At 45.2% G+C, this 23,868-nt stretch overlaps 4 protein-coding genes; 3 read left to right on the top strand and 1 right to left on the bottom strand.

Annotated features, from left to right (window-relative positions):
* GSTUM_00008426001 (uncharacterized protein) overlaps positions 1–786 on the top strand; it is a 3,026-nt gene extending 2,240 nt beyond the window's left edge. The window contains exons 6-7 of the mRNA XM_002840032.2: positions 36–99; positions 149–786. Of these exons, the coding sequence (XP_002840078.1) occupies positions 36–99; positions 149–564 (480 nt within the window). The 3' untranslated portion in view covers positions 565–786.
* A 629-nt stretch (positions 787–1,415) lies between these two features.
* Positions 1,416–6,626, bottom strand: GSTUM_00008425001 (uncharacterized protein). XM_002840031.2 has 8 exons: positions 5,801–6,626; positions 5,362–5,624; positions 4,427–5,280; positions 3,862–4,342; positions 3,462–3,800; positions 3,167–3,406; positions 2,665–3,111; positions 1,416–2,614 (listed from the first exon to the last, which is right to left on the bottom strand). The coding sequence occupies exons 1-8, from the start codon at positions 5,856–5,858 to the stop codon at positions 2,480–2,482; spliced, it is 2,817 nt and encodes a 938-aa protein (XP_002840077.1). The 5' UTR covers positions 5,859–6,626; the 3' UTR covers positions 1,416–2,479.
* A 422-nt stretch (positions 6,627–7,048) lies between these two features.
* On the top strand, positions 7,049–8,630 carry GSTUM_00008424001 (uncharacterized protein). XM_002840030.2 has 5 exons: positions 7,049–7,175; positions 7,294–7,862; positions 8,087–8,166; positions 8,224–8,381; positions 8,449–8,630. The coding sequence occupies exons 1-5, from the start codon at positions 7,120–7,122 to the stop codon at positions 8,471–8,473; spliced, it is 888 nt and encodes a 295-aa protein (XP_002840076.1). The 5' UTR covers positions 7,049–7,119; the 3' UTR covers positions 8,474–8,630.
* Positions 8,631–18,691: 10,061 nt separating this feature from the next.
* Positions 18,692–20,278, top strand: GSTUM_00008421001 (uncharacterized protein; the record flags this gene model as incomplete). Its single annotated transcript, XM_002840029.1, has 3 exons — positions 18,692–18,724; positions 18,789–19,337; positions 19,532–20,278. The coding sequence occupies 3 exons, from the start codon at positions 18,692–18,694 to the stop codon at positions 20,276–20,278; spliced, it is 1,329 nt and encodes a 442-aa protein (XP_002840075.1).
* Positions 20,279–23,868: the final 3,590 nt, after the last annotated feature.

The following is a 23,868-nucleotide window of genomic DNA, read 5'->3' as shown; positions in this document are numbered from 1 at the left end:
GCAAATCTGGCCGAAATTACCTCATTGTGTGTAAGAAGAATTGGGACGAATCAATGGGTAGCACGCCGATATTCAACGTTGTTGATCACGGAGACACATGTACCATCCCCCCCCCTTTTGCATCCCGAAACCTAACCAGGAGGCACAGCACAGGGAACCCTCCAAAAACACATCTCCAACATCTTTGGCATCAAGACTGGTTTCCACGGAACAATTGTCTCGTCGTTTGCTAGACTGAATCTTGGCTCTGCTGTCGACGAAGAGAACGACGAGATCCTCCAACCGTGGGGCGACCTGCTCAACGAGGCCGGTATAACCAGACCCGGCCCCATAAATCCGTACCTAGATAACGAGCTTGTTAAAGACGACGACCTCAGTCTTGATGGCACACGCTTCGAAAAGGTCACTGGGTTCGGGTACCGCATGCCGGAGATAACGGAGGAAGGGCTGCGGGAAGTGATTGACAGCTATCGGCGGCTGAATTGGTGGCCACCGATGGAGCCGGGGAATGGGGAGAATGGGGAGAACGGACAAGCCGTAGTAGCGGAGGCAGCTAGAAGATGATTTGCGGGGAGCTTTTTTTTAATTCCATTCCCACCTTTTATCATAAATATCGAGAGAAGTGAGCTTGGTTGGCAGAGGAGGGAAGTCTTTCACCCCCTTTCACCCTCTTCCTCCATGTAGCGGACTAGAGAGGAAGAAGGAAAAGAAATAGCTTGTGTTTTCTGTCTTTTCACATCTCCCGCGTTCTCGAATTGTATGATACAAAATATCACCATCATTAAATTTTTCTCATTCATATCACCTTTCACTCGAAGCCCCTACTTTACTGTGGCCCCCCCCCACTCACCGGCAAGATTCTCTAACCTATGATACTAAAAGTACTAATGCCGTAGACCACGACCCACAACGACAACGACACCTTTCTATCATATCATATCCTAGCTTCACAAACTCGCCGAACCCCCCACCATCACACCCGCACGCGTATGATGCACCCCTGACCCATTCAATTGTCCGACCGTACCGTACCTTACCCTACCCTTCCCTCACCCCAGAAAAAGCATTATCCCACCCATCCAGCCCTCCCAGTCGTCCAGTCCGTCCAAGACGGGATCAGGACGACAAAAGACGAGAATGTCTTATCATATCTTTGGACGGCCTGGACGGGGCGACGGCAGTCGACTATGATGGCCAATGCACCCAGCTAAGACACAAACTAGTACCACAACAAGTTAAAATAAATGAAAATTAAAACAAAATAAAGTAATATAGTATCATAAAAGGAAACCCAGGGTTAGCGCAGTCCGACGGTCGTCGGACTGGATGACTGGGGGGGCACTGCACCCAACCATTATTCATCCACAACATCTCACTCGTGACTACCAAAACCTGGCCTAGGATGAAACCAAATACCGCACGACACCCACAGTTTATTGCTATGTAGCATAGATTAACAAGGAAAAGCAGAAACAAAAACCAGGGTGCTGATCTAATTACTCCTCAGCTTGCCCGCTTCCATTTCTGTAAACGAACCCCAATCTCTGTCCATTCATCCATCCATCCACTGGTGCCCTAATTTACAATCCCACCGTTCGTCCGTCAGTTCGTGTAGAGGAAATCATACATTACTCCTTGCCTCCCTCACTCCCTTCCTCCCGTAGTTTGTCCACCGCAATACCACTACAAACGAAAAGTAGAAAACTAAAATACAGGGAAGTGAATGACCAAAATTTATCATGGCCACGAGTTTTTGTTCATTCACCTGCCACTATAAAGGTAAGAGGAGGGGAGCAGGAAGGAAAAAACGCACATCTAATTGATAAGATAAGATAAATACGATACGAAGCCTATGACGTGGAAAGCACGGCGATATGACAGAAAGGAAAGTTGAAAATTGAAAACTGAAAAAAGGGGGGACGTGTAAGCTACTTACATGAATCGAAGGGGTGAAAGTTCGTGCCTTTCTTTTGACACTTTCCCCTCCTCTCCGTGCGCAAAGCGGAGCGAATGAGGGGGGGGGGAGAGGAAAAACAGAGTCCACGAAATGAATAAAAAAGAGGTTTTGGTACAAGCGTGATAGGCATTTTAGAAAGAAAAAAAAGGAAAGGGAAATCGCTAATCAGCGAGGAAAGGGGGTGATCAACAGAAGTGAGTAGTCGTAATACGGTGGGGGAGGAGAAAAGGAAGGGGGTCAGAGAAGGGGAATGAAAGTAATAACAGAATCTGGAATAATTTACATAAACCTTAAGCAAAGGGTTGGATTCTCTTTATTTCCTTTTTTTTTTTTTGCTTCTCTCTGCTCCATTGTCTAGAACAGGAAACAGGGTGATTGTTATGATGATGCCACCTCGTTACCCGCTATACCAGCATGCAGAGCAAGGCAAAGGCCAGATGGTAGTATCCAAGAACGTTGCAATAGTTTATTTTGGGTGGATTTTGCTCCTTAGGGGTGAAGGGGATGGATTCTGGAGGTTACTTAAAACTTCCAATCCCCATCGGCAGACTCAATCGCCCACTTGAATTTATCCCGCAGGGTCTTCGCAAAGATTTTCTCTATGGGGACACCGTATTTCTTGCAGAACATGACAGTGAGACGGGGGTCAATGTAGTTCTATAGTCATTAATAATTGAGTGTAAAATTCGAGGGGGGGGGGTACGTACGATCTTACTGGTGCCCAAGGCGACTGTCTTGTTGTCCTCTCGAACCTGGGCCTCGGTTTCCTGCTTCTTGATCCGTTCCTCCATTTTTTGGATCTGGGCCTCGAGCTTCTCGACGGTCGCTCCGCGCTTAGGTTCGATTTTGCCGGTTTTGTTCTCTGTCTTGAACTCTGCTTCCATATCTTTAATGACCTGTAAACGTTCCTTGAGCTCTTTGTCTTTAAGCACTTTTTCTCCGTTCTCCTGAAGCTTCTCATTATCCTTTTCAAACTTCTTGGTAATACGCTCTTTCTCCTGTTCAACGAGGGAAAACTGGTGCTCCTTGATCCATTCCTCGTCATCAATTTCAGGATCAGGTTTGAAAAAAGCGGGATTCTTCTTCTTGCGGGTTGGTTCGAGAGAAAGAATCATCCTCTTTAGACGAAGCTTCTGGTACCTGAGTCCTTTGATCTATTTCAAACCTTATTAGCATCGGAGGTAAGGAATGGGTGAGATCAAGGTTAACCTTTTCCTCCTGTTTCTGCATCATGGTCTCGTGAGTAGTGCTCACGGTCCGTTGATGGTTACAGAGGATAGCGACCTTCTTATTGGCGAGGTTATATGCGGCATATTTCTCATGTACAGCGCCCTCATTTGGAATCTCGTCCAATTGTTCCTGCATGGTCCAAGATGCGTTATAGGTACGGAATACTTTGGCTGAAAGTCCTTGCATATAGTTCTGAAGATGCTTATTTAATTGGGTCGTCTGAAGGTGATGTTAACATATTAATTCAACTAGAGGACTTAAAAGGGCGACTCACATCAAGACGATCAAAGATCATGTCACCCTTGGTCTTAGGTGCCTTCTTGAAAATCTTCAAGTTCTTAAACACCTGATGAATAACAGGGGTTTTCTGGTAAAACCTGATCGAGTCCTTACCCAAGAAATCGAATACAACAACATTCGGAGGCTCCAATGTAATGTGCTCATAACGAAGCGAACAACAACCGACCGTGTCTGCTTCATCATCGCTCTTCTCATTTCCTGCTCTGAGTGCCAGCTTGTCGATGAGGTACATCGCCGTGGCTCTTTGGCGGTCAGCCATAAGCTCAGATTTAAGGTCCCGTGTATAATCCTCGCGGATACGATCTATATGATTCTGTGGTGGGGTTAGTTGCGTTTTCATGAGACGGCTGGAACATCGGAATTAGGGTGTGGACCTTCAATTCGCGGGCTTTCTCAAACTTTTTGAAATCACTCATCCCCTTTAGGCTACTCGTAGCCGCCAACATTACATACTTGATATTGCCATTGATATTCTCCTTCCAAGTTGCAAGCCAAGTAACTGTGTTGTCGTGGATGACATCTGCCCAGCTGTGCCCGGGTGGTGGAGCCGGCACAGTTGCCTCCTTCCCGATATTGATCGTGACCTGCTCAGGTTGAACCCGCGCCTTGACCATCCCGGTTTTGGGATGCTCTCCGCGGCCACGAAACAGTCCGGGGGGCTCCACACGGAAGTTGCCAACTTTCTCTTTACGGCCGTCGAGATAACAGTAGAGATATTTCTCTTCTGCCTTGTCCTTCTCCGCCTTTAACGCCTTACGCCCAGCCAGACCCAGAGCCTTTTTCTCTGCTTTCTTCTCTTCAAAGTAGTCGTACATTGGTTTGAAGTCGCATTTTTGAAAAGACAGGATGTTGACGCTCTGTACCCGCGTAAGTATCATATACCAATATGGAATTATGGAGTTACAAACCTTGCCATCAGGACCCTTAGCACCTCCGGACTGTTTTAATATGGCTTGAAAATCTTTGAAGAAATTTTCAGCAAAGGTCGGGTTCGAAGCATGTTGCGTGTCGAGCATAGCGCCAAAAAATCCGGCAACCTCCTCTGCCTCAAGCGGCAATGTCACTTCGACCCCGCCATATTTCATCTTGACGTGCTTGGGGAGAGATTCGTAAGCCGGAGGAAAGAGCACACCATTGTGCATCAAAGTGGTCCATTTTTGGGTACCATCGGTCTCTGCCTGATTCTCCCACCACTTATACTCCTCTTCTTCCTCTTCATCAGCTTCGGCGGGCGTTTCTTCCTTCGCCTTTCCCTTTCCTTTAGCAGCGGTGGGTTTCGTATCAATGTCTTTTGTCTTCTTGCCAGTAGCCTTTTTTGTACTTTCGATAGGCTTTTGAGCAGCACCCTTTCGTTTCTTGGCAAGAGGAACATCGTCGTCCGAGGATTCTTCCTTTTTGACCCCATTTGTCTTCTTGGGTGGTGCCTTCCCTGCTTTCTTTGCTAGTTCGGATGTGTTGGCGTTGCCCGCCGATTTACGTTTCGCCCCAGCAGCCGTTGTGGCCTTGTTTTCCTCAGCACGCATTTCCTTTGCAGGTTTCGCAGCCTTCTGCTCTATTCTTTGCTTCTCTTTAGCTAGTTTAGCAGTTGCCAATGGAATATCCGAGTCAGAGGAGCCCCCTCCCGGGGGTGCCGGGGGTTTCTTCTCTCGTTTGACTAATGTAGTCAAAGGCATATTCCGACGTTTGGCTGCCGCTTTCTTAGCCAGAGGGACGTCATCATCATCACTTGAGATATCCTCTTGTTTAAACCCATTCTCCTTTCTGATACCATTGCTGGTTCGGCGACGTTTGTTCTCGAAGTTGTCAGCCTAAAACGTTTTACTATGCAAATACCCGCGCAAAAAAATGGTCAGAACGGGAGGCGTCTAACTTACCAGAGGAGCATCGCTATCTTCACTACTACTGCTCTCCTTGATCGGAGCTTGATGGCCCTTTCTCTTACCACGCCTCAAGTCTCCACTGTCTTCAACCGATCCATTTACTAGAGAAATGCCAGCCGCATTAATAGGACGTACACCGTTTGTTGATTTATTTGCCATTTTGTCAAGCCTGCTGCTCACAGATTTTGAGTTTTTATTTGTGGGAATAGGGCCAGGGGTAGTTCCGTTGGTATCAGCAGATACGGTCGACGATGTGCCTATACACAAAAACCACATTGCTTAGTAGACGTTCCCATCCTAAGGCTTTCGACCGATACAGGAATATAGAAGTCATGTCTTAAGAACGAGGAAGCGGCAGCCTCTAAAATACTCTGAAAGTTGATGCGTGCCTTTAAGCACTAAATTGGCAAGGGTAATGATAATATTCACATACCGTTTGTCCTTGCGCCACGCACGGCAGCAAGAGGGCGATCATCTTCTGATGAAGACATAATTGCAACAGCAGCAGCGGAGTACGCTCGCTTGTTAGAAAGAAAGCCCACTACAAGAAATTGATCGTAATTTGAGTGTACTGACTTTAGACGAGATGTGTAGAAGCTTTGGTGAACCGTTTGCGGAGGAAGATTGAAGCTACCGTGGGGGGGAAGTGCGCTGTTCCAGGTAGAAATGATCCGGTACAATTGAAAAAAAGCCTGCTGTAGGGATTTGTGCCCCAGAGGGGAGGGTGAAAAAACGGACAGGACGGGCGAAATTGTGGAGGGTTATCGTTGTGAGGAGGAAGGGCGAGTAGGTGAAGGGATTGGGGGGGTGAGATGTTGACGAGGGGGTTAAGAGCCGCAGCTAAAGAAGGAGCGTGAAGGGGGCCGGCGGCACGAAACTTTTTAGCCTCAGAGCGGGAGGAGACAGCAGCGAACGACAGTAACAGAATAACAGGAGAATTTTAGCGAAAAAAAGTCGGGGCAGTTGGTGTTTTCTCTGTAATGGGTGTGAAAGAGCAGGTAAGGGTGGTGGAAGGAAAGAGGAAGAAATGAAAGAACGAAGGAGAAAAAGAAAGAAGATGGTATGATATGTTGGGTTAACTGGCTGTGGGAAGAAGACGAGAGGGCAGAAAAGCTAGTGAAGTTGGGATGGGAAAGGCTTAACTTGGGGAGGGGGGTTGAGAGAAGGAGAGGTTCCGTGCTGGACGCAACACAACAACGAGGCGAGGGGGTCAAGGGCGGGAACGGAGAGGAGGTGAGTGTTGGGTGTGTGCGTGGACGTGTGGTTGAGGAGGAGAAGGAGGAGGAGAAGGAGGAGGAGAAGGAGGAGGAGGGGGGAGTGAGTTGGTGCTGCCGGAGGACGAGGAAGGGTGAACTGGACGACGAAGAAAGAGGGAAAATAAGAGAAAGAAACACCAAAAGTCCAAAAACGCCGAAAAGTCGAGTGAGGGACCTGACGCTTGTTACTATGTTCGACCTGCCTCTGCTGACTAAATAATTACGAAATAATTCAATTAAGAGAATCAAAACAGATTGAAATAAATGAATGAGTGATATCTTGGCGTTGTCATACCAGATCCCGCCGCCGCTTTGGTTGTGGGAGATCTGCTCGGGAGAGAGAGGAGGTTTAGAACCGGGGGCTTCCATCCATCGTCCCTGACCTTTTCGATTATTATTCCTTCGCCAGTCCCATTCTCACCAACCGCCCCTCCTATCCACCTCCCTCCTACCCCCCCTTTCCTGTGAATAAATACTTCCTCTCTCCCCTCCCACCATGTTTTACAGGGCAGCCAGGCCAGCCCTTCAGAGAGTTGCTGCTGCCTCCACCAGGTAATTACTCGATTGCCCTTTCGCTTGCTTTTTCTGTTACTACCCGGTCTGTTCCCCACTCATCGATCAATCTTCATCATTCTTTACTCGTTGATTCATTTGACCGTCCAATTGATAGGCCAGCTCAGAGCAATAATTATGCTACTCTTCGTGAAATTGAGGGGCGCCTCAAGTCCATCAAGAATATCGAGAAAATTACAAACACCATGAAGATCGTCGCTTCCACAAAACTTGCTCGTGCTCAGCGTGCTATGTCTGAATCCCGTACCTACGGTCAGACATCAAACACTGTCTTTGATAAGGCCGAGACCAAGCCTCAGGAAGGTGGGAAGACTTTGATCATTGCCTGCTCATCCGATAAAGGACTCTGTGGTGGTATCCACTCACAAATCACCAAGGCCGTTCGCAGAAAGTTGCTGGAAACCCCTGATGCGGACCTTGTTATCCTGGGTGAAAAGAGTAAGGCGCAGTTGGGTAGATCTTCTGCGAAGAACATTGTTATGAGCTTTGCGAATGTTGGAAAGGATATCCCTACATTTGCCGAGGCTCAGACTATCGCGGACCAGATTTTCCAGCTGGAGAAAGATTACGATAATATTGAGGTTATTTATAACAACTTCAAATCTGCTATCTCCTACGAGCCTGGTAGCGTTTATGCCTTCTCTGAGGATATCATCAAGAGCTCAGGTAAGACCTCCACAAGTCCACCTGCACCCTGCCATGTTTCCCTCCTATACTACCCCTCTTGATGATGAAAAATATTCGGATGTAAAAACATTGTTGTATTATCCAAGAGCGCAAAACCGTGTGGATATTTCCGTTGCCTTCCTTCTGAGAGAATGATCTTATAACATCCGTTTTGGACTTACTTAATTCCGTTATCGACCTTTGCTTACAATCCGAAAATCCAGCGAACTTTACCGCTTTTGAGATTGAAGATGAGCAACTTGTTAATCTTCGCGAATATGCCCTGGCCAACACTATTTTCTGGGTAAATTCTCCCATGTAGAAATGCTATGGCCCTATCTCACAATCGGTCTCGAAATAGGCTCTCTCTGAAGGTCACGCTTGCGAGATCTCTGCCCGCCGCAATGCCATGGACAATGCCTCCAAGAATGCTGGTGACATGATCAATCGATTCCAGATTCTTTTCAATCGTACCCGGCAAGCAGTCATTACTGGGGAGCTGGTTGAGATTATTACCGGGTATATTTCCTCCTCTTTGCAGTGTAAGATTTTTTCGTTCGATGCTAATATGGCTCTTTTCTCCCAGCGCTGCTGCTTCGGAGGACTCTTAAGTCTTCCGCAATACACGGTTTAGGCATGTGGTGGGAGGGCGTACTCGTACAAGCGTTGTGTCTTAGCACAGTATAGAAACACCCCCTTGCATTGATCATACTATTGGTACAATACCGGTAGTAATCAAATAAAATATATGTTTCGGATTAGATTTCACTGTTGTGGTTTTATTCTGCTCTTCGTGACTTGTAATGTGATAGGTGAAACCAGGAAGCCTCATAGCACCCGGCAGGTATCCCAGTGTCTTTGTTTGGGGCCCAAGATATCAAAGCGCACAAAGACCTACGGAAGCACCGATGAGAGAGAACAATCTCAATACTTGTAGCTTAACGCCTGTTGAACTTTCGTTGACCGACCAAACTACCCCCATTCCACCAATAATGGCCAACTTTTTCACCAAACCCTAAGGCTCGACGGCTGAGCAAGACACTATGAAAACATCGGGTATGATATAAGTTAATCGAGAGGGGGATTCATAGCATGCCTTTCACGCCAACTCCCCCTAACCCCCCAGGATTTTGGGGGGCCCAGCACAGTAATTTAGTCTCAGACTACGATTGCGATGAAATCCGAGCCGCATTTGCATAACCGTGCCAAGGTTCCCGCCACTTCGAAAGACGCTAGGCGACCTTCGAAGATTGACGGCACTCCTACAGAGCGCCGGACAGTTCAACAAGATGGACAGCTCAACGGAACTTTTATTATACATGAGTAGAATAATTGAAACAAATCCTTCTGAAGCTTAAGCTTCTTATTGCTATCCCTCACTGCTGCTCGCATTTGCTTAGAAATTTCCTTCTATTATTTCTTGACCTTCTTATCTGCTGCTCTTGTGATCACATCAAGTACTTACTGTGCCTGCTGAACCTGCTTTTCAATGCTGTCTGTAACGTGTTCGCAAGGTGCTAGTCATGTTATCGGTAAGGATACGATAGTTGGCAGGTGGCCTGCTCTACCAGAGAGGAGGCGAGAGCTGAGAACTAAAGGAGGCTTCGAGGGTGTACTGAGAAACAAAGAAGTAACTGTTCAACCAAGTATATTGAAATACTGTTTGTCGAAGTCTGCCTTTTCTATTGTAGAATCAGGTGGTCTTTTAAATACACAAATCTTGTCCATGTCTAGCATGAATGAAACTAATCAGAGGTATCAAGTGATACTCTTTGGTAAAACAAACCAAGTATCAAAATGATACTTAAAACAATACATAAAACAAAACCAAGTATCAAACATACTTAAAACAAACTAAGTATCAAAGCGATACTTAAAACAAAACATTAAAGAAAACCAAGTATCAAACAATACTTGAAACAAACCAAGTATGAAAGCGATACTTAAAACAAAACATTAAACCAAACCAATAACCGAGTACCTGTCACGAACATGGCTTAGCGAGGAAAGGGTTTTCACGTGACGCATAGTTATGAGTCACAGGTACATTATTGTTTCACACATATGACTCATTCAGGTCATATGATTTGTTATGTATGGGATTTGTGATGCTTTCGCACATGGCTCAAATATGAGTCATGGGACGTACACAGGGCGAGTGTGCCTTGCGAGTATACCTTGCGAGTATGCCTTGCGGGTAAGCCTTACGCATTTGATTTATGTTTCGCACATATGACTCGGTCGAGTCATATGATTGGTTTATTGTGTTATGATTGGTTTATGAGTTTTTCGCACATGACCTCACTATGAGGTCATGGGTTTTGAGCATGTGATCACTTTGGTCACATGACTAGTTTGTTATGATTTTGTTTCGCACATGTGACCACTGTAGGTCACATGACTATGGGCGGAAGAACACTATATAAGGAGGCCGATACAGCCGAGGAGGATAGGTTCTTCACGCTTTGTTCTAAGTACTTTTCCTACATATTACTTTAACAATTATAAAACACCTTTACGATCTTTATCTTTACTACAAGGTTATTGTTATGCCGAGGAAGGTTCTTCATGAAGACGAGTTAGAGAAGCTTACGATAGGCGTTCCTGATAGAAGACAAAGGTTTTATACTATTGGTAACGTAGGCAGAGGCCTAGAGCTATCGTAAGACAAAGGAAGAAAGAGACAGAAACGAGAAGTATCGTTCCCCGTCGCCAAGAACTAACTATCCAGAGAGGGATCATTACATTACAAAGCGTCACTTAGTACGACGCCAAACGATACAAGATGGCATCCTTCAACCCAGACGGGGAAGGAGATATTGACATCGACGATCAAAATCTTAATCTAGGAGGATTCAGCGACACCCTAGATCACGTCTTAGCAGAACCCTCGAGAGCAGCAAGCCCAGTAACCCCAGAGAAAGGATCACCAGTCGATAGCTCTCCTGCTGGAACTCCACGACCTGAGAGAATGTCGGGATCCGCAGTACCTGGGCCACTGGCACCAGCTGTTCCGGTACCAGGAACTAGTATACTTGGGATGACTGAAAATCAGTTTCAGGCATTTCTCGTAGCAACAAGAAACACAGGATATCGGATACAAGAATGTAGAAGCCGACCCGACAGCGGATACCAAGGGACCAGAGCTGCTGGAAATAATCGTTTCCAAAGTCAAAAAAGAAGCAACATTCATGAAATAATCGCTGAAGATTCATTGGCGGAAAACGACGAGGGTTCCCAGTAAACGGTAGTCTGGAAGATCCAAGATGTGGACCTGGAAAACCCATCAAGATAGCGAACTACTACAAGGCACTACACACGCAAAGAGGAGAGGAAGATGGAGATCATGTGATGATCAAAACAAAGATATACAATAAAGAAAACGAAGAAACAACAATATATGCAATGCTCGACTCTGGAGCTACCGAAGACTTCATCGACAAAGAAATCTGCGACAAATACGGCCTCCACACCAAACAAGCAAAGAAAGCAAGACAAGTCTACCTAGCGGATGGAAAGCCAAGTGCTATGGGTCCCATAACCCATACAACGACAGTACCTATGGACGTTGACAGCCATAGAGAAACGGCAACCTTCCAGGTGGCAAATCTTAAAAACCATGAGATAGTCCTAGGAATGCCATGGTTAAGAAAGCACAATCCGATGATCGATTGGAACAAGAATAAAATAACCTTTACCAGCGAACTATGTGTGACACAATGTCTCAATAGTTTACCTGTGGTTTACTCGATACCAATACGAGAAGCGGAAGAAGAAACTTTGCATGCAAAGTTTAATGAGATATGGCAAGATAAGAAAGTCCGGATACGAAGACTAGACAAAGAGGCAAGAGTGCCTACCAAGGGTTCCAAAGGGGCAGCAGGACACGACCTATATGCCAACGAAGAGATCAAGATACCTGCCAACAGACAAGCAATGATAAAGACAGGAATAGCCATCGGAATACCAGAAGGCACCTATAGACGGATAGCATCCCGCAGTAGTCTAGCAGTCAAACATCGACTCATGACCATGGCAGGGGTAATCAACGTCGACTATACAGGAGAAATCAAAGTGGTCCTAGCCAACCTGGCTCAAGAGGACTACCAAGTCCAAAAGGTCGATCGTATCGCACAGTTGATAATCGAAAAAATCAACAATGAGGATCTACACGAAGTAGATCAACAGGAAGGAAGCACAAGAGGAGAAAAGGGATTTGGAAGCATGGACCAAAACCAGCCCGATACAACAACAAGAATCGAGATCAAAGAGATCACAGCACAAGCCTTTGGGAGGTACTATGGAAGAGGAGATACAACAGGAATTCTCAAATGGACATACGAAGACGAAAAAGCAGTCCTCGCAAAAATCAACATCAGTACAGAGCTAGCAATCCTGGATAAGAAATACCAAAGCAAAAAGGGATAGAAAGAATTGGTTCTAAAAGAATACCATCAATTCACGAACCTATTCCAAGAAGAGGAAGCTACAGGGCTACCACCTCGAAGACCAGGAATCGATCACGAAATTCAGTTGGACAAAGACGAAAAACAGGAAAAACAAAGGAAATTCCCTACAAAAAATTATACCCACTAGGAGAAGCAGAGCTCGAAGAACTTAGGAAGTATATCGAGTAAAACTTAAAGCGAGGATGGATCAGGGACTCTTTCGCATCAGGGGGATCCCCAATACTATTTGTCAAGAAGAAAGAAGGAAAGATGAGACTCTGCGTAGACTACAGAGCCCTCAATTCGCTTACCAAGAAGGATCGATATCCACTACCCTTGATTGGAGAAGCACTGGATAGACTGCAGTCAGCAAAATACTTCACCAAACTTGACATCAAGGATGCATACCACAACATACGCATCAAGGCAGGGGACGAATGGAAGACTACATTCGCCTCAAGATACGGAATGTTCGAATACTTGGTTATCCCCTTTGGGCTAGCCAATGCACCGGCTTCATTCCTGAGATGGATCAACAAGGTACTCAATAAGTACCTCGACATATGCTGCATCGTATACTTGGACGATGTACTCATATACTCGGAAAACATACGACAACACCAAAAGGACATTAGCAATCTCATGGCGGCAATACAAGGATCAGGAATGAAGATCAAACTAACAAAATGCGAATTCCATAAAGAAGAAACGGAATATCTTGGATTCATTATCAATTGCAGCGGGGTCAAGGTCGACCCTGTCAAGACAGCAGTTATATGGGATTGGGCAAAACCAAACAACAAAACAGATGTTCAATGCTTTATGGGATTCTGCAACTTTTATCGAAGGTTCATAGAGGGGTTTAGCAGGCTTGCAAAACCACTCTATCACCTAACGAAAAAAGACAAGAAATGGGAATGGGGAGAAACGGAACAAAAAGCATATGATGTAATACGAACGCATCTAACATCGACACACATATTGGTCCATTTCAACCCAAACTAAAGGACAATGATAGAAACGGATGCCTCAAAATATGTATGCTCAGGCATACTATCGCAACAATGCGATGATGGAAAATGGAGGCCAGTATCCTATCGATCCAAGACAATGACCCCCACAGAGTACAACTACGATGTTGCAAACAAAGAACTAATAGTAATAGTTCAAGCATTAAAAGAATGGAGAAGATACGTTTCGAACAACGACCATCCAGTCCGAGTTCTAACCGACCACAAGTACCTGGTGCCGTTCATGACTACAAAAGAACTGAACGACCGCCAGATAAGATGGATGGAACACCTCAACAAATACAACTTCAAAATCGAATACCGACTAGGTAAAGAAAGTGGAAAGCCAGATGCTCTCACAAGGATTGCAAGCGACAAACCACAAACGAAAGAAGACGAAAGAATCAAATAAAAAACACGAACACTATTACCAAAAACCTACTTTGAGGTAATGGAGGTTATCCAATTCACATCAACGGAGGAAAGAGGAATTGACAACGCAAACGAGAAAAACAAAACAATTCAGACAATAAGAGAAGCCTTGGAGGAAGGAAAAAAAGAGATGAAATGAATTGCTCTGGGTTTATGCCGATGGAATGATGGAAATATGTGGTATGACGGAAAACAATGGATCCCGGAAGAAGAGGAGATAAGGACAAACATCATACGACAACACCACGATATCCGAATGGCAGGACACAGAGGAACGGCTAAAACCACGGAATTAATCACGAGGTCATTCTATTGGCCAGGACTGCGTGAAGATGTCAAACGATATGTCAAAAACTGCGACATATATCAAAAGACGAAAACGGCAAAACACGTACCATATGCATTACTAAAATCAAATGAAGTTCCCGAACAACCCTGGGAAACAATTACTATGGATTTCATCATAGACCTACCAGCATCAGAAAATTGAGATAGCATCCTAGTCGTGGTGGATCGTCTGACCAAAATGAGCCATTTCATTCCGGTTAGAAGGGATATCAACACGAGGGATTTTATACAAACCTTCTTCAGAGAGGTCTTCCGACTTCATGGCCTATCCAAGAATATCATCACCGATCGAGGAATACTATTCACATCGGGACTATGGAAAAAAGTAACCGGAGAAATGGGAATATAAAACAGAATGAGCACAGCGTTCCACCCACAAACGGATAGACAAACAGAACGGGTAAATGCGATACTCGAACAATATTTAAGGACTTACGTCAATTATCAACAAGATGATTGGTACAAGCTGTTATCAATGGCTGAATTCGCATACAATAATGGAAAGCAAGAAACGATCGGCACAACACCATTCTTCGCGAATTACGGACAACATCCACAAAGTCAGACCACATATTATACGCTTAATGATGTGATACCGGAGAAAATGGATATGGGAAAACTACACGAAACCTTACAATACGAGATGAGTCAAGCACAACAACTGCAAAAAGAACAATACGATAAGCACCGAAGACCGGATCCGAACATACAACCGGGAGATATGGTATGGCTAATACCATGTAATATCCATACGACACGACCATCAAAGAAATTGGACTACAAGAAAATTGGACCCTTCAAGATATTGGAAAAAGTAGGCAGCCGAGCTTATAAACTCGACCTTCCCCCCTCAATGTGAATACACAATACATTCCACATCTTACTCCTTGAATTACACAACGACAATAAGTTTCCTTCACAAACACTTATTCCTCCCCCTCTGATCGAACTTGACAGAGAACCAGAATACGAACTCGACGAAATACTCAATTCCCACTTCTTCCACGGTCACCTCCAATACCGAGCCAAGTAGACAGGATATTCTCCTGAATACGATAAAACTTGGTACTTCGCACACAACTTCGAAAACGCACAAGATGCCATCTCAACCTTCCACCAGTGATACCCAGGCAAGCCCGGCCCAGGTGACGATCACGTTCAACCAAGACAAAGGTGAGGGAAAGACTCCCGTGCCATTGCAGCAATACGAGGGCTGGGGTAATAGCCCCCGCCAAACCACACCCACCAGTCCCGAATACTCATTCATGGGGCCAACCGATGAAGAACTCAAGGAAAGGGAAAGCCAAGCACAGCATAACGCCATGTCATAGACAGTATGCTATGATGATGGTTGCCAAACACATTTTGGCGACAAAGAAGGCTCGAGATGGTTCCCGAGAGAATGTTGAAAGCGTGGCCCACGCCCAGACCACGTCCTGAAGCATTGGCAACAATGCTTCAGAAAGGGGTGTAGGATGCACAGGGCACAGAAAATATCTGCGGAATTCTACCCGCAGAAGGATGGAAGTAGAAAAGAGTTGGAAGGAGAGGACGCCAGAAAGGCATGGGCCGCGAGGATGCAGTCCAAGGAGGGAGGGGCCCAAAACTCCTCGGCAGACACGGAACCGGATGTCAGGAGTCTATAAAGGCAGATCCGGGGACTCCAAGAACAACTGGGCCAAGCTGAGGCCACAATTTCGGCAAACGACAAAACGATCGTGAAGCTTAGACAGCTGAACGACAATCAGCGGCACATGATCGAGATGGCGAATCTGACTCTGGAATCGGTAAGGGTCAGATAGAGGACGGCAGACGAAAAGTTCCACAAGCTGAGAAGGACAATGTGCTCGGCAGGACGGGAACTATTGAAACTGGGAGAAAAAGCCTAATGGGACTCAGGCTCAGGAGGAGGGGAGCTAATGTCACGAACGTGGCTTAGCGAGGAAAGGGTTTTCACGTGACGCATAGTTATGAGTTACAGGTACATTATTGTTTCACACATATGACTCATTTAGGTCATATGATTTGTTATGTGTGGGATTTGTGATGCTTTCGCACGTGGCTCAAATATGAGTCATGGGATGTATACAGGGCTAGTGTGCCTTGCGAGTATACCTTGCGAGTATGCCTTGCGGGTAAGCCTTACGTATATGATTTATGTTTCACACATATGACTCGGTCGAGTCATATGATTGGTTTATTGCGTTATGACTGGTTTATGAGTTTTTCGCACATGACCTCGCTATGAGGTCATAGGTTTTGAGCATGTGATTACTTTGGTCACATGACTAGTTTGTTATGATTTTGTTTCACACATGTGACCACTTTAGGTCACATGACTATGGGTGGAAGAACACTATATAAGGAGGCCGATACAGCCGAGGAGGATAGGTTCTTCACGCTTTGTTCTAAGTACTTTTCCTACATATTACTTTAACAATTATAAAACACCTTTACGATCTTTATCTTTACTACAAGGTTATTGTTACACCAAGGAAGGTTCTTCATGAAGACGAGTTAGAGAAAGCTTATGATAGGCGTTCCCAATAGAAGACAAAGGTCTTATACTATTTGTAATGTAGGCAGAGGCCTAGAGCTATCGTAAGACAAAGGAAGAAAGAGACAGAAACGAGAAGTATCGTTCCCCATCGCCACACAACTAACTATCTAGAGAGGGATCGTTACAGTACCCGTACCGGTTACACTGTCCTGCTTTTTCTGCTGTACCATTGCACTTGCCTCATCAACAGACATAGTTCCACTTTTTTGTTGAGACCTTCAGCTCCATTTTTTGTCATGTAGCACAAGCAAGTTCAGCAGCTTTTGTTTATGTAAGATCATCAAGTACCTGTATAGCAGTATGTGCCTGTACAAGGCTATCCTTAATGAACATTTGAAGACTCTTGCTTGTTGATGGTGAGAGTTGGCCATGGTCTGATAAAAGACCATCTGTATGTCTGTTAAGAGACTGATTAGTTTGGGAGGTTGTAGATGGGAGTTCTATATATGACGGAGGTGTAGATGGAGTTTGGATATTCTGAAATTCCTGCTCTATAAGCTTCCTAAGTATGATATCAGGATTAAAAGGAATTAATTCCGTCTTTCGGAAGGCAGAACGAATTGTCATAAGCTTGAATGTAAGAGAGTGGATAGAGTTGAGTGCAGTCAAAAATTCAATCTTGTCAAACTTGGAACACCTGTATCTTGTTGTGGAATTAACAGTCTCCAAATGGTAATGTTTATAAGACTAGAACACAACAACATCAAGCAGCTGTAATAAATGAGTACAATGAGGTGGAAAACAAAAGAGTAAAATCTTATGATCATCATAAAACTGTATAAACTCTCTTATAGAGTGTGAATCATGTCTATCGAGGAGAAGCAATCTCTAAGCTCCAACTTGTCAGCAACTAGAGCACTTTTTGAAATGGTGAAGCCAGTCCATGGTATACATATATTTCAAATATCCGGTTTCTGAAACTCCGACCAAGATATCACCAGGCAGATCTGTCTGTAAATACCAATCTTTCATGTGAAGTATACTAGGAACAATAACCATGGGGGAAAGTATCCCGCCATCACTGCTGATGCTTTCGATTACTGTTACTAACTCGTGATGACTTGAACTAGCTATATATATTGGACATGTTGGCTCCCGAGTCACTACCCACTGGTCCTTCCCAATCCTGATCCTAAATCCTGTTTTGTCGATGTTATAGGAATCAACATCCAAAATCCCCTTCTCATCTATTGCTTTCTTATACTGAAGAAACCAATCATGGAAATCATCACTATGATGTGCCCTTTTGTGATCTACGTCAAGAGATTTCTGTTTTTGGATCTTGTATTCAGGATGTTGGGAGAGGAACCGGCGAGTTTACTTCTCACTCACACTTAGTGGTGTAATTGTGGGATCTGAATATGAGCGAAGGAGGATTGAGTTTGCATATTTGCTAATGAGATGATAGCATGGTGGAATTCCTATCTCATCTGGTTGATTTAGATACTGACATAAGCCCATCTCTTGGGCTTCACTTAGTTTCCTATTTGGTGAAACTCACTCTTGACGAGATTGCCAACCATTCCACTGTGTGCACAGGCGCTCTTTAGGGACATCAAACTTCTGCGTAACAGCAGACACATTCAGATTTCCTTCTCCGTTGAGTACCTCAATTGCTTCTTGGATTCGGGCTTCGATTGTGGAGTAAGCTTCAGTGGACATAATGAGGTTTGGTGGAACAGGGTTGTGAGGGATGAATGGTGATGGACTTAGTATAGTTCTGTTGAGCTGTCCATCTCTTTGAACTGTCCGGCACTCTGTAGGAGTGCCGTCAATCTTCGAAGGTCGCCTAGCGTCTTTCGAAGTGGCGGGAACCTTGGCACGGTTACTATGTATGCCGTGTAATAATAACTCATGCTCCACAGCACAACACAACCCCTTTGCGGCTGCTAAGCAGCAACTTGTCCATCACGTCAACCCCACCAACCCACCTACTCAGGGTCACCCCCAGAAAAAGTCAAAACAACAATCACAAAGTCTCCAAAACCTTCAAAAACCTTTCCTTTACCCCTCCCTCCACCGACAGCTTCAATGTCTTCCAAATACGCCGCTCTTCCAGATTTAGTATGCTTTCAAATCCTATAAGTGGGGAGGACACAATCAAGCTCACGATCCTTTTCTCGCCTAGGACATTTCACAAGATGTATATGAGACCCCGGACCTCGCGGAGGATATATCCACCTTCCAGACATCGACTAGCGCAGCCCATTCCGCCTCCGGTTCTGAAGTCGGTGAAGACGCGAACGGTTGTGGAACCATCAGCTATGACCATTTAAGACTTGCAGCTGCGAGGGGATCCTTCAAACATACCGAGATCGATGCAACAGGTGTTGACTTCTCAGATCGTATCAGTGGAAAGCGAAGAAGTTATAGAGCTAGTTCTAGGAGGCGGAGGAGGAGGGCTGGAGCGTACGACGAGGAGTACGATGATGACGATGATGATGATGGGCTTGGTGAGGAGACGTTGGAGAAACGAGTGGCTAGGCTGAAGAAGGAGGTTGAGGAGGTTAGGGGTGAGATTGAGGCTAGGGAGCAAGAACTTGGAGATGGGATGGAGGAGGATGGAACGGTCCAGGGGGGGGCGAGAAAAGGGGAGGAGGGGGTGTGTGTGGATGACGAGGATGAGGATATTCTGGATGTGGTGGAGTTCAAGTCGAGCATCGATGAATTGAGTAATGTTCTTGAGGGCCTGCAGACTGTGAGTGGGGAAGAGAGGGGCGCTCAGGCTAAGCTGGCGAAGAAGTTGGCTGCTGCTATGAGTGTTACTGCGCCAAACGCTCAAGGGCAAGTTAGCGAGAAAACTGCAGTTGATGTGAGAGTATTTTTTTTCTTAATTCTATATTGAGAACCCGCTAACAACTACTCTACTAGAAGGCATCCGAGAATGCGCCTATTACAACGGATGGTTCAACGGCAACATATACAGTGACTTACGCCCCGGCCTTCAAACAATCTCACGCTCTGGCCAAGGCAGCAGACTTCGACAAGCGTCTTACCGTCCTCGAGAAGGTCCTCGGAATGAGCGCATCCGCTACCGTAAACGTTGACAAAGAACTCCCCAATTCGGCCATGATCCCTACCCTCGACGAACTCAGCCGACAAATGTCTGTCTTGACAGCTCCGTCTACAACATCCCTCGACGCAGCCAACAAACGAGTAAAACAGCTCACCCTGGAAGCAGAAAGGCTAGCAGAGGCTAGGAAAGCCGCCAAGGCCACTGCAGATGCTCGAAGGGAGGAAGCCGACCAACTCTCAGAGGGAAGTACCGCCCCACTGGCAGACATGAGCGAACGAGAAGCCAAGATAAACGCACTCTATGGTGCACTCCCCACGATCGAGAATCTCGGGCCGCTTCTGCCGGCTGTTCTCGATCGCTTACGAAGTCTCAGGACTATTCACGCTGACGCCGGAAAGGCGGTGGAAAACCTGACTAAGTTGGAGAGGAGGCAGGAGGAGATGGGCGGGGAAATTGCGCGGTGGAGGGCCGCGCTGGAAAAAGTGGAAACAGTGGTCAAGGAGAGTGAGGGGACGATACAGGGTAATATGGGCAAAGTTGAGGGGTGGGTCCAGGAATTGGAAGAGAAGGTTCGGATGGTGGAGAAGATGGTTGAAAGGTAGTCAGTCCACTTTTCGGTAAGGAGGGGATTTTGTATTACGGTTGATTATGTTACTGTAGTTGGGCGCCTTGCGTGCTGGTATCACACACACGGTACTGTGCCCATTCTACTATAGACCTTTCGCTGGCAGCGGCAGCATCAGAATTGTTGTAGTAAGCGGGCGGGATATGATATACCGATAGCGATAGCAATAATCTTAATTCGATGGATATAATAATATCGCAGCAGAGAATTGTTTTTCATTACACCCTCTTATGCATACCGGTGGGATTCAACAGAAGTTCGAGACAGATAAATCGACAGAGAGTCCAACTGGGCAATGGCATTGATAGATCTTTGGATGTATGCTCGGAGCCAGTCAAATCCAACTAAGGCCACTCTCTCTATGCGTGATGTATTGTGCGTTGACAAAATTAATCACGATTCAACAATCGGTGGCAACTCACCCCTTTTCATCACCCCACACTCTCAACAGTATCTAAAAGAATTGCTCTAAGTCAACCAAGAAGAAACCATTCTGCTCAATTCTTTTTTTCAATAAACTATGCCTCCTATTCTTCACAGTTATGCCAAAAAACTATTCCCTCCACACATCTCTCTGAGTTTACCAGGGGGAGGATTCTCGGGTTACATGAACCTCAGATGAGATATCAGCAAATTTTCCACTACCTTAATATCTCCTACACTACTGTCAGAGACATGATACTATGGTGGAGGAAGCTCTTAAAAATCGCCATACTACCTATTCTGACATTGCTGAGCAAGTTGCTTCCAATGTTTCTAGTAGGACAGTAAGGAGAACACTTGAAAAAAAGCATCTTAGAAAGTGGATGGCACAAGAGAGAGTTCATTTAGATAAGGATCTAGCTCAAGAGAGATTGGAATAGGCATTAGCTTATAGGCTTTGGATAAAGGAGATTTGGAAAAGGAAAGCAATGTGGGAGGATGAGGTAGCTGTTAAAAGAGGAGGAGAAAAGAGGAGAGAATGGTTTTTCAGATACCTATATGAGAAATGAAATAAGGATTGTGTTGAATCTAAGACTAGGAGAGGGGAGAGAGGGATTAGCCAGATGATGACTGGTTATTTTTATAGTCAAACTTATGGTCTTTTTTTGCCTATTTTTCCTGATCCTTCTTCTGCTAGAGGTGGAGTTACTGGGAAGTCAATTATTGATGTTTATGATTATTATGACGTTCTAGGGATATGGAAGAATATCAGAGAAAAGGCTGGAGAAGAAGAGGTATTTTTTATCATTGACAATACTAAGACTCACTTGCCTTTTAGGAGATGGCTCAGAGAGCAGGGAATTACACCGATGGAAATTCCTGCCTATTCACCAGATCTCAATTCAATTGAAAATATTTAGCCTCTGGTGAAAGGTAAGCTTCACAAGTACTACCCTGAGCTATATCTTATAAAGGATGATGTCAATGTGGTCAAGAAGGCAATAGTAGAGGCCATCACTCATTATTGGAAACTTCTTGACCTAAAGGTTTTTGATACTTTAGCTGTATCAATGGTAAATAGAATAGAGGCAATTATTAAGGCTGATGGATGGTAGACTAAATATTAATTTCTACTATGTATTTACATCTTTTAAGTTTTTTTTGGGTTTTCATGATAGTGAATTGGTGGGTGAGTGTAACAATCCCTCCTTGGATTGTTAGTTCTTGGCGACAGGGAACGATACTTCTCTCCTTCTTCTGTTTCTTTCCTTAGTTATACGATAGCAATAGGCCTCTACCTATGTTACCGATAGTACAAGATTTTTATCTTCTATTGGGAACGCCTATCATAAGTTTTCTCTAACACTTCTTTCATGAAGAGCTTTCCTCGGTTTAACAATAACAGTTGCAATAATGATAAAGCTCGTATAGGTGTTTGATATTTGTTAAAGTAATAAGTAGGAAAAGTACTAAGAATTCAATCTAATTTTATTTAAACTCGTACCGCCAATACTGGCATATGACGAGCTCCAGGGCCAGACTCCCAGATTGTGGCATCTTGGATACCACTAACTATGGACTAACTAAACCGCCAACCCCGTATGTAACGATCCCTCTCTGGATAATTAATGCTTGGCGATGGGGAACGATACTTCTCTTCCTGTCTTCTTCTTCCTTTGTCTTACGATAGCTCTAGGCCTCTGACTACGTTACCGATAGTACAAGACCCTTGTCTTCTACCGGGAATACCTATTGTAAGCTTTCTCTAACTCTTCTCCGTAAAGCGCCTTCCTTGGCGTAACAATAACGTTGCAATAAGGATAAAGATCGTAAAGGTGTTTTATATTCGTTAAAGTAATAAATAGGAAAAGTACTTAGAACAAAGCGTGAAGAACCTATCTTCCTTGGCCGCATCGGCCTCCTTATATAGTGTTCTTCCCGCCTTTAGTCATGTGACCTAAAGTGGTCACATGTGCGAAACCAAATCATAACAAACTAATCATATGACCAAAGTGATCACATGCTCAAAACCCATGACCTCATAGTGAGGTCATGTGCAAAACTCATAAACCAATAGTAATGCAATAAACAAGTCATATGACTCGACTGAGTCATATGCACGAAACCCATGACCTCATAATGAGGTCATGTGTGAAACATAAATCATATGCGCAAGGCTTACCCGTAAGGCACACTCGCAAGGCATACTCGTCAGGCGTATGTCCCATGACTCATACATGAGCCATGTGCGAAAGCATCACAAATCCCATACATAACAAATCATATAACCCGAATAGGTCATATGCGCGAAACAATAACATACCTGTGACTCATAACTATGCATCACGTGAAAACCCTTTCCTCATTAAGCCATGTTCGTGACACCGTACCTCCAACATGCCTGCACCATGCCCCAACACAAACACTAAATACAAAGCCATCAACGATAAAGAAAAATCCTCCTGAGCCCAGCCTACCCGCCAGCCAAGTTACCTATACAAAATACAAAAATCTACTACTGCCACCTGAATATGACCCCACGATAACCTCCTCCACAGTAGAAACCCGCCTGAGTGCCCCCACTCAATGATCCTGAGACACCCCACCGACCGCCCCTGCACCCATCCCTATTCCCAAACAAAATGAAACACCTAATACCCAAGCGCGTAGACCCAAGGGAAAGCTGACTTACAGGGTGAGGGCTCCCTAGCCAAGGGGGTACGAACTATCATAGAGAATCAGGGAGGCACCACACCGGCAGCGCAGCTCAAAAACTTCAATAGAAGCAGCGAGAACGAGATAGTCCCCAAGTTGCTGGCACTTGACCAAACATGCCCCTGTATTCAGCTCTCCTCTAACTCCTCAGCTCGCTCTGCAGGCAGCGAGCCCACTGTGGACTTTGTAGTAGCCAGTTTGCGGTAGCACACCGGCGAAGACGATGACCCTTCCGAGTCGGGGACAAGTGGCATGGGTGAGGTCTGGTCTTGTTTGACCCGGCACTTCTTGTTTCTCTTACTCTTCTCACCTCTAGGTGCAGGTCTAGCAACAGGAGGAAATGAGCCACCCTCATTACCACCCACCGCCACAGGGAGGACGCCACCAGAGGCGTTACCCTGATCAGCCACGGGCTCAGCTACAGAGGAC

This window comes from Tuber melanosporum, assembly GCF_000151645.1.
Source record: "Tuber melanosporum whole genome shotgun sequence assembly, scaffold_47, strain Mel28".
Lineage (NCBI taxonomy): Eukaryota > Fungi > Ascomycota > Pezizomycetes > Pezizales > Tuberaceae > Tuber > Tuber melanosporum.
Note: the sequence above shows the minus strand (reverse complement) of the source record. Positions and strands in the feature narration are given on the sequence as shown.

What these genes read in the sequence shown, in the direction of transcription:
- GSTUM_00008425001 (XM_002840031.2), bottom strand. Translation starts at nt 5,858, where the DNA reads ATGTCTTCATCAGAAGATGATCGCCCTCTTGCTGCCGTGCGTGGCGCA. An exon ending in AAGATAGCGATGCTCCTCTG is followed by an intron (nt 5,281 to 5,361) that starts GTAAGTTAGACG and finishes GACAACTTCGAG; the next exon opens with AACAAACGTCGCCGAACCAG. An exon ending in TGCAGAAACAGGAGGAAAAG is followed by an intron (nt 3,112 to 3,166) that starts GTTAACCTTGAT and finishes GGTTTGAAATAG; the next exon opens with ATCAAAGGACTCAGGTACCA.
- GSTUM_00008424001 (XM_002840030.2), top strand. Translation starts at nt 7,120, where the DNA reads ATGTTTTACAGGGCAGCCAGGCCAGCCCTTCAGAGAGTTGCTGCTGCC. An exon ending in GGATATCATCAAGAGCTCAG is followed by an intron (nt 7,863 to 8,086) that starts GTAAGACCTCCA and finishes CCGAAAATCCAG; the next exon opens with CGAACTTTACCGCTTTTGAG. An exon ending in TGGCCAACACTATTTTCTGG is followed by an intron (nt 8,167 to 8,223) that starts GTAAATTCTCCC and finishes GTCTCGAAATAG; the next exon opens with GCTCTCTCTGAAGGTCACGC.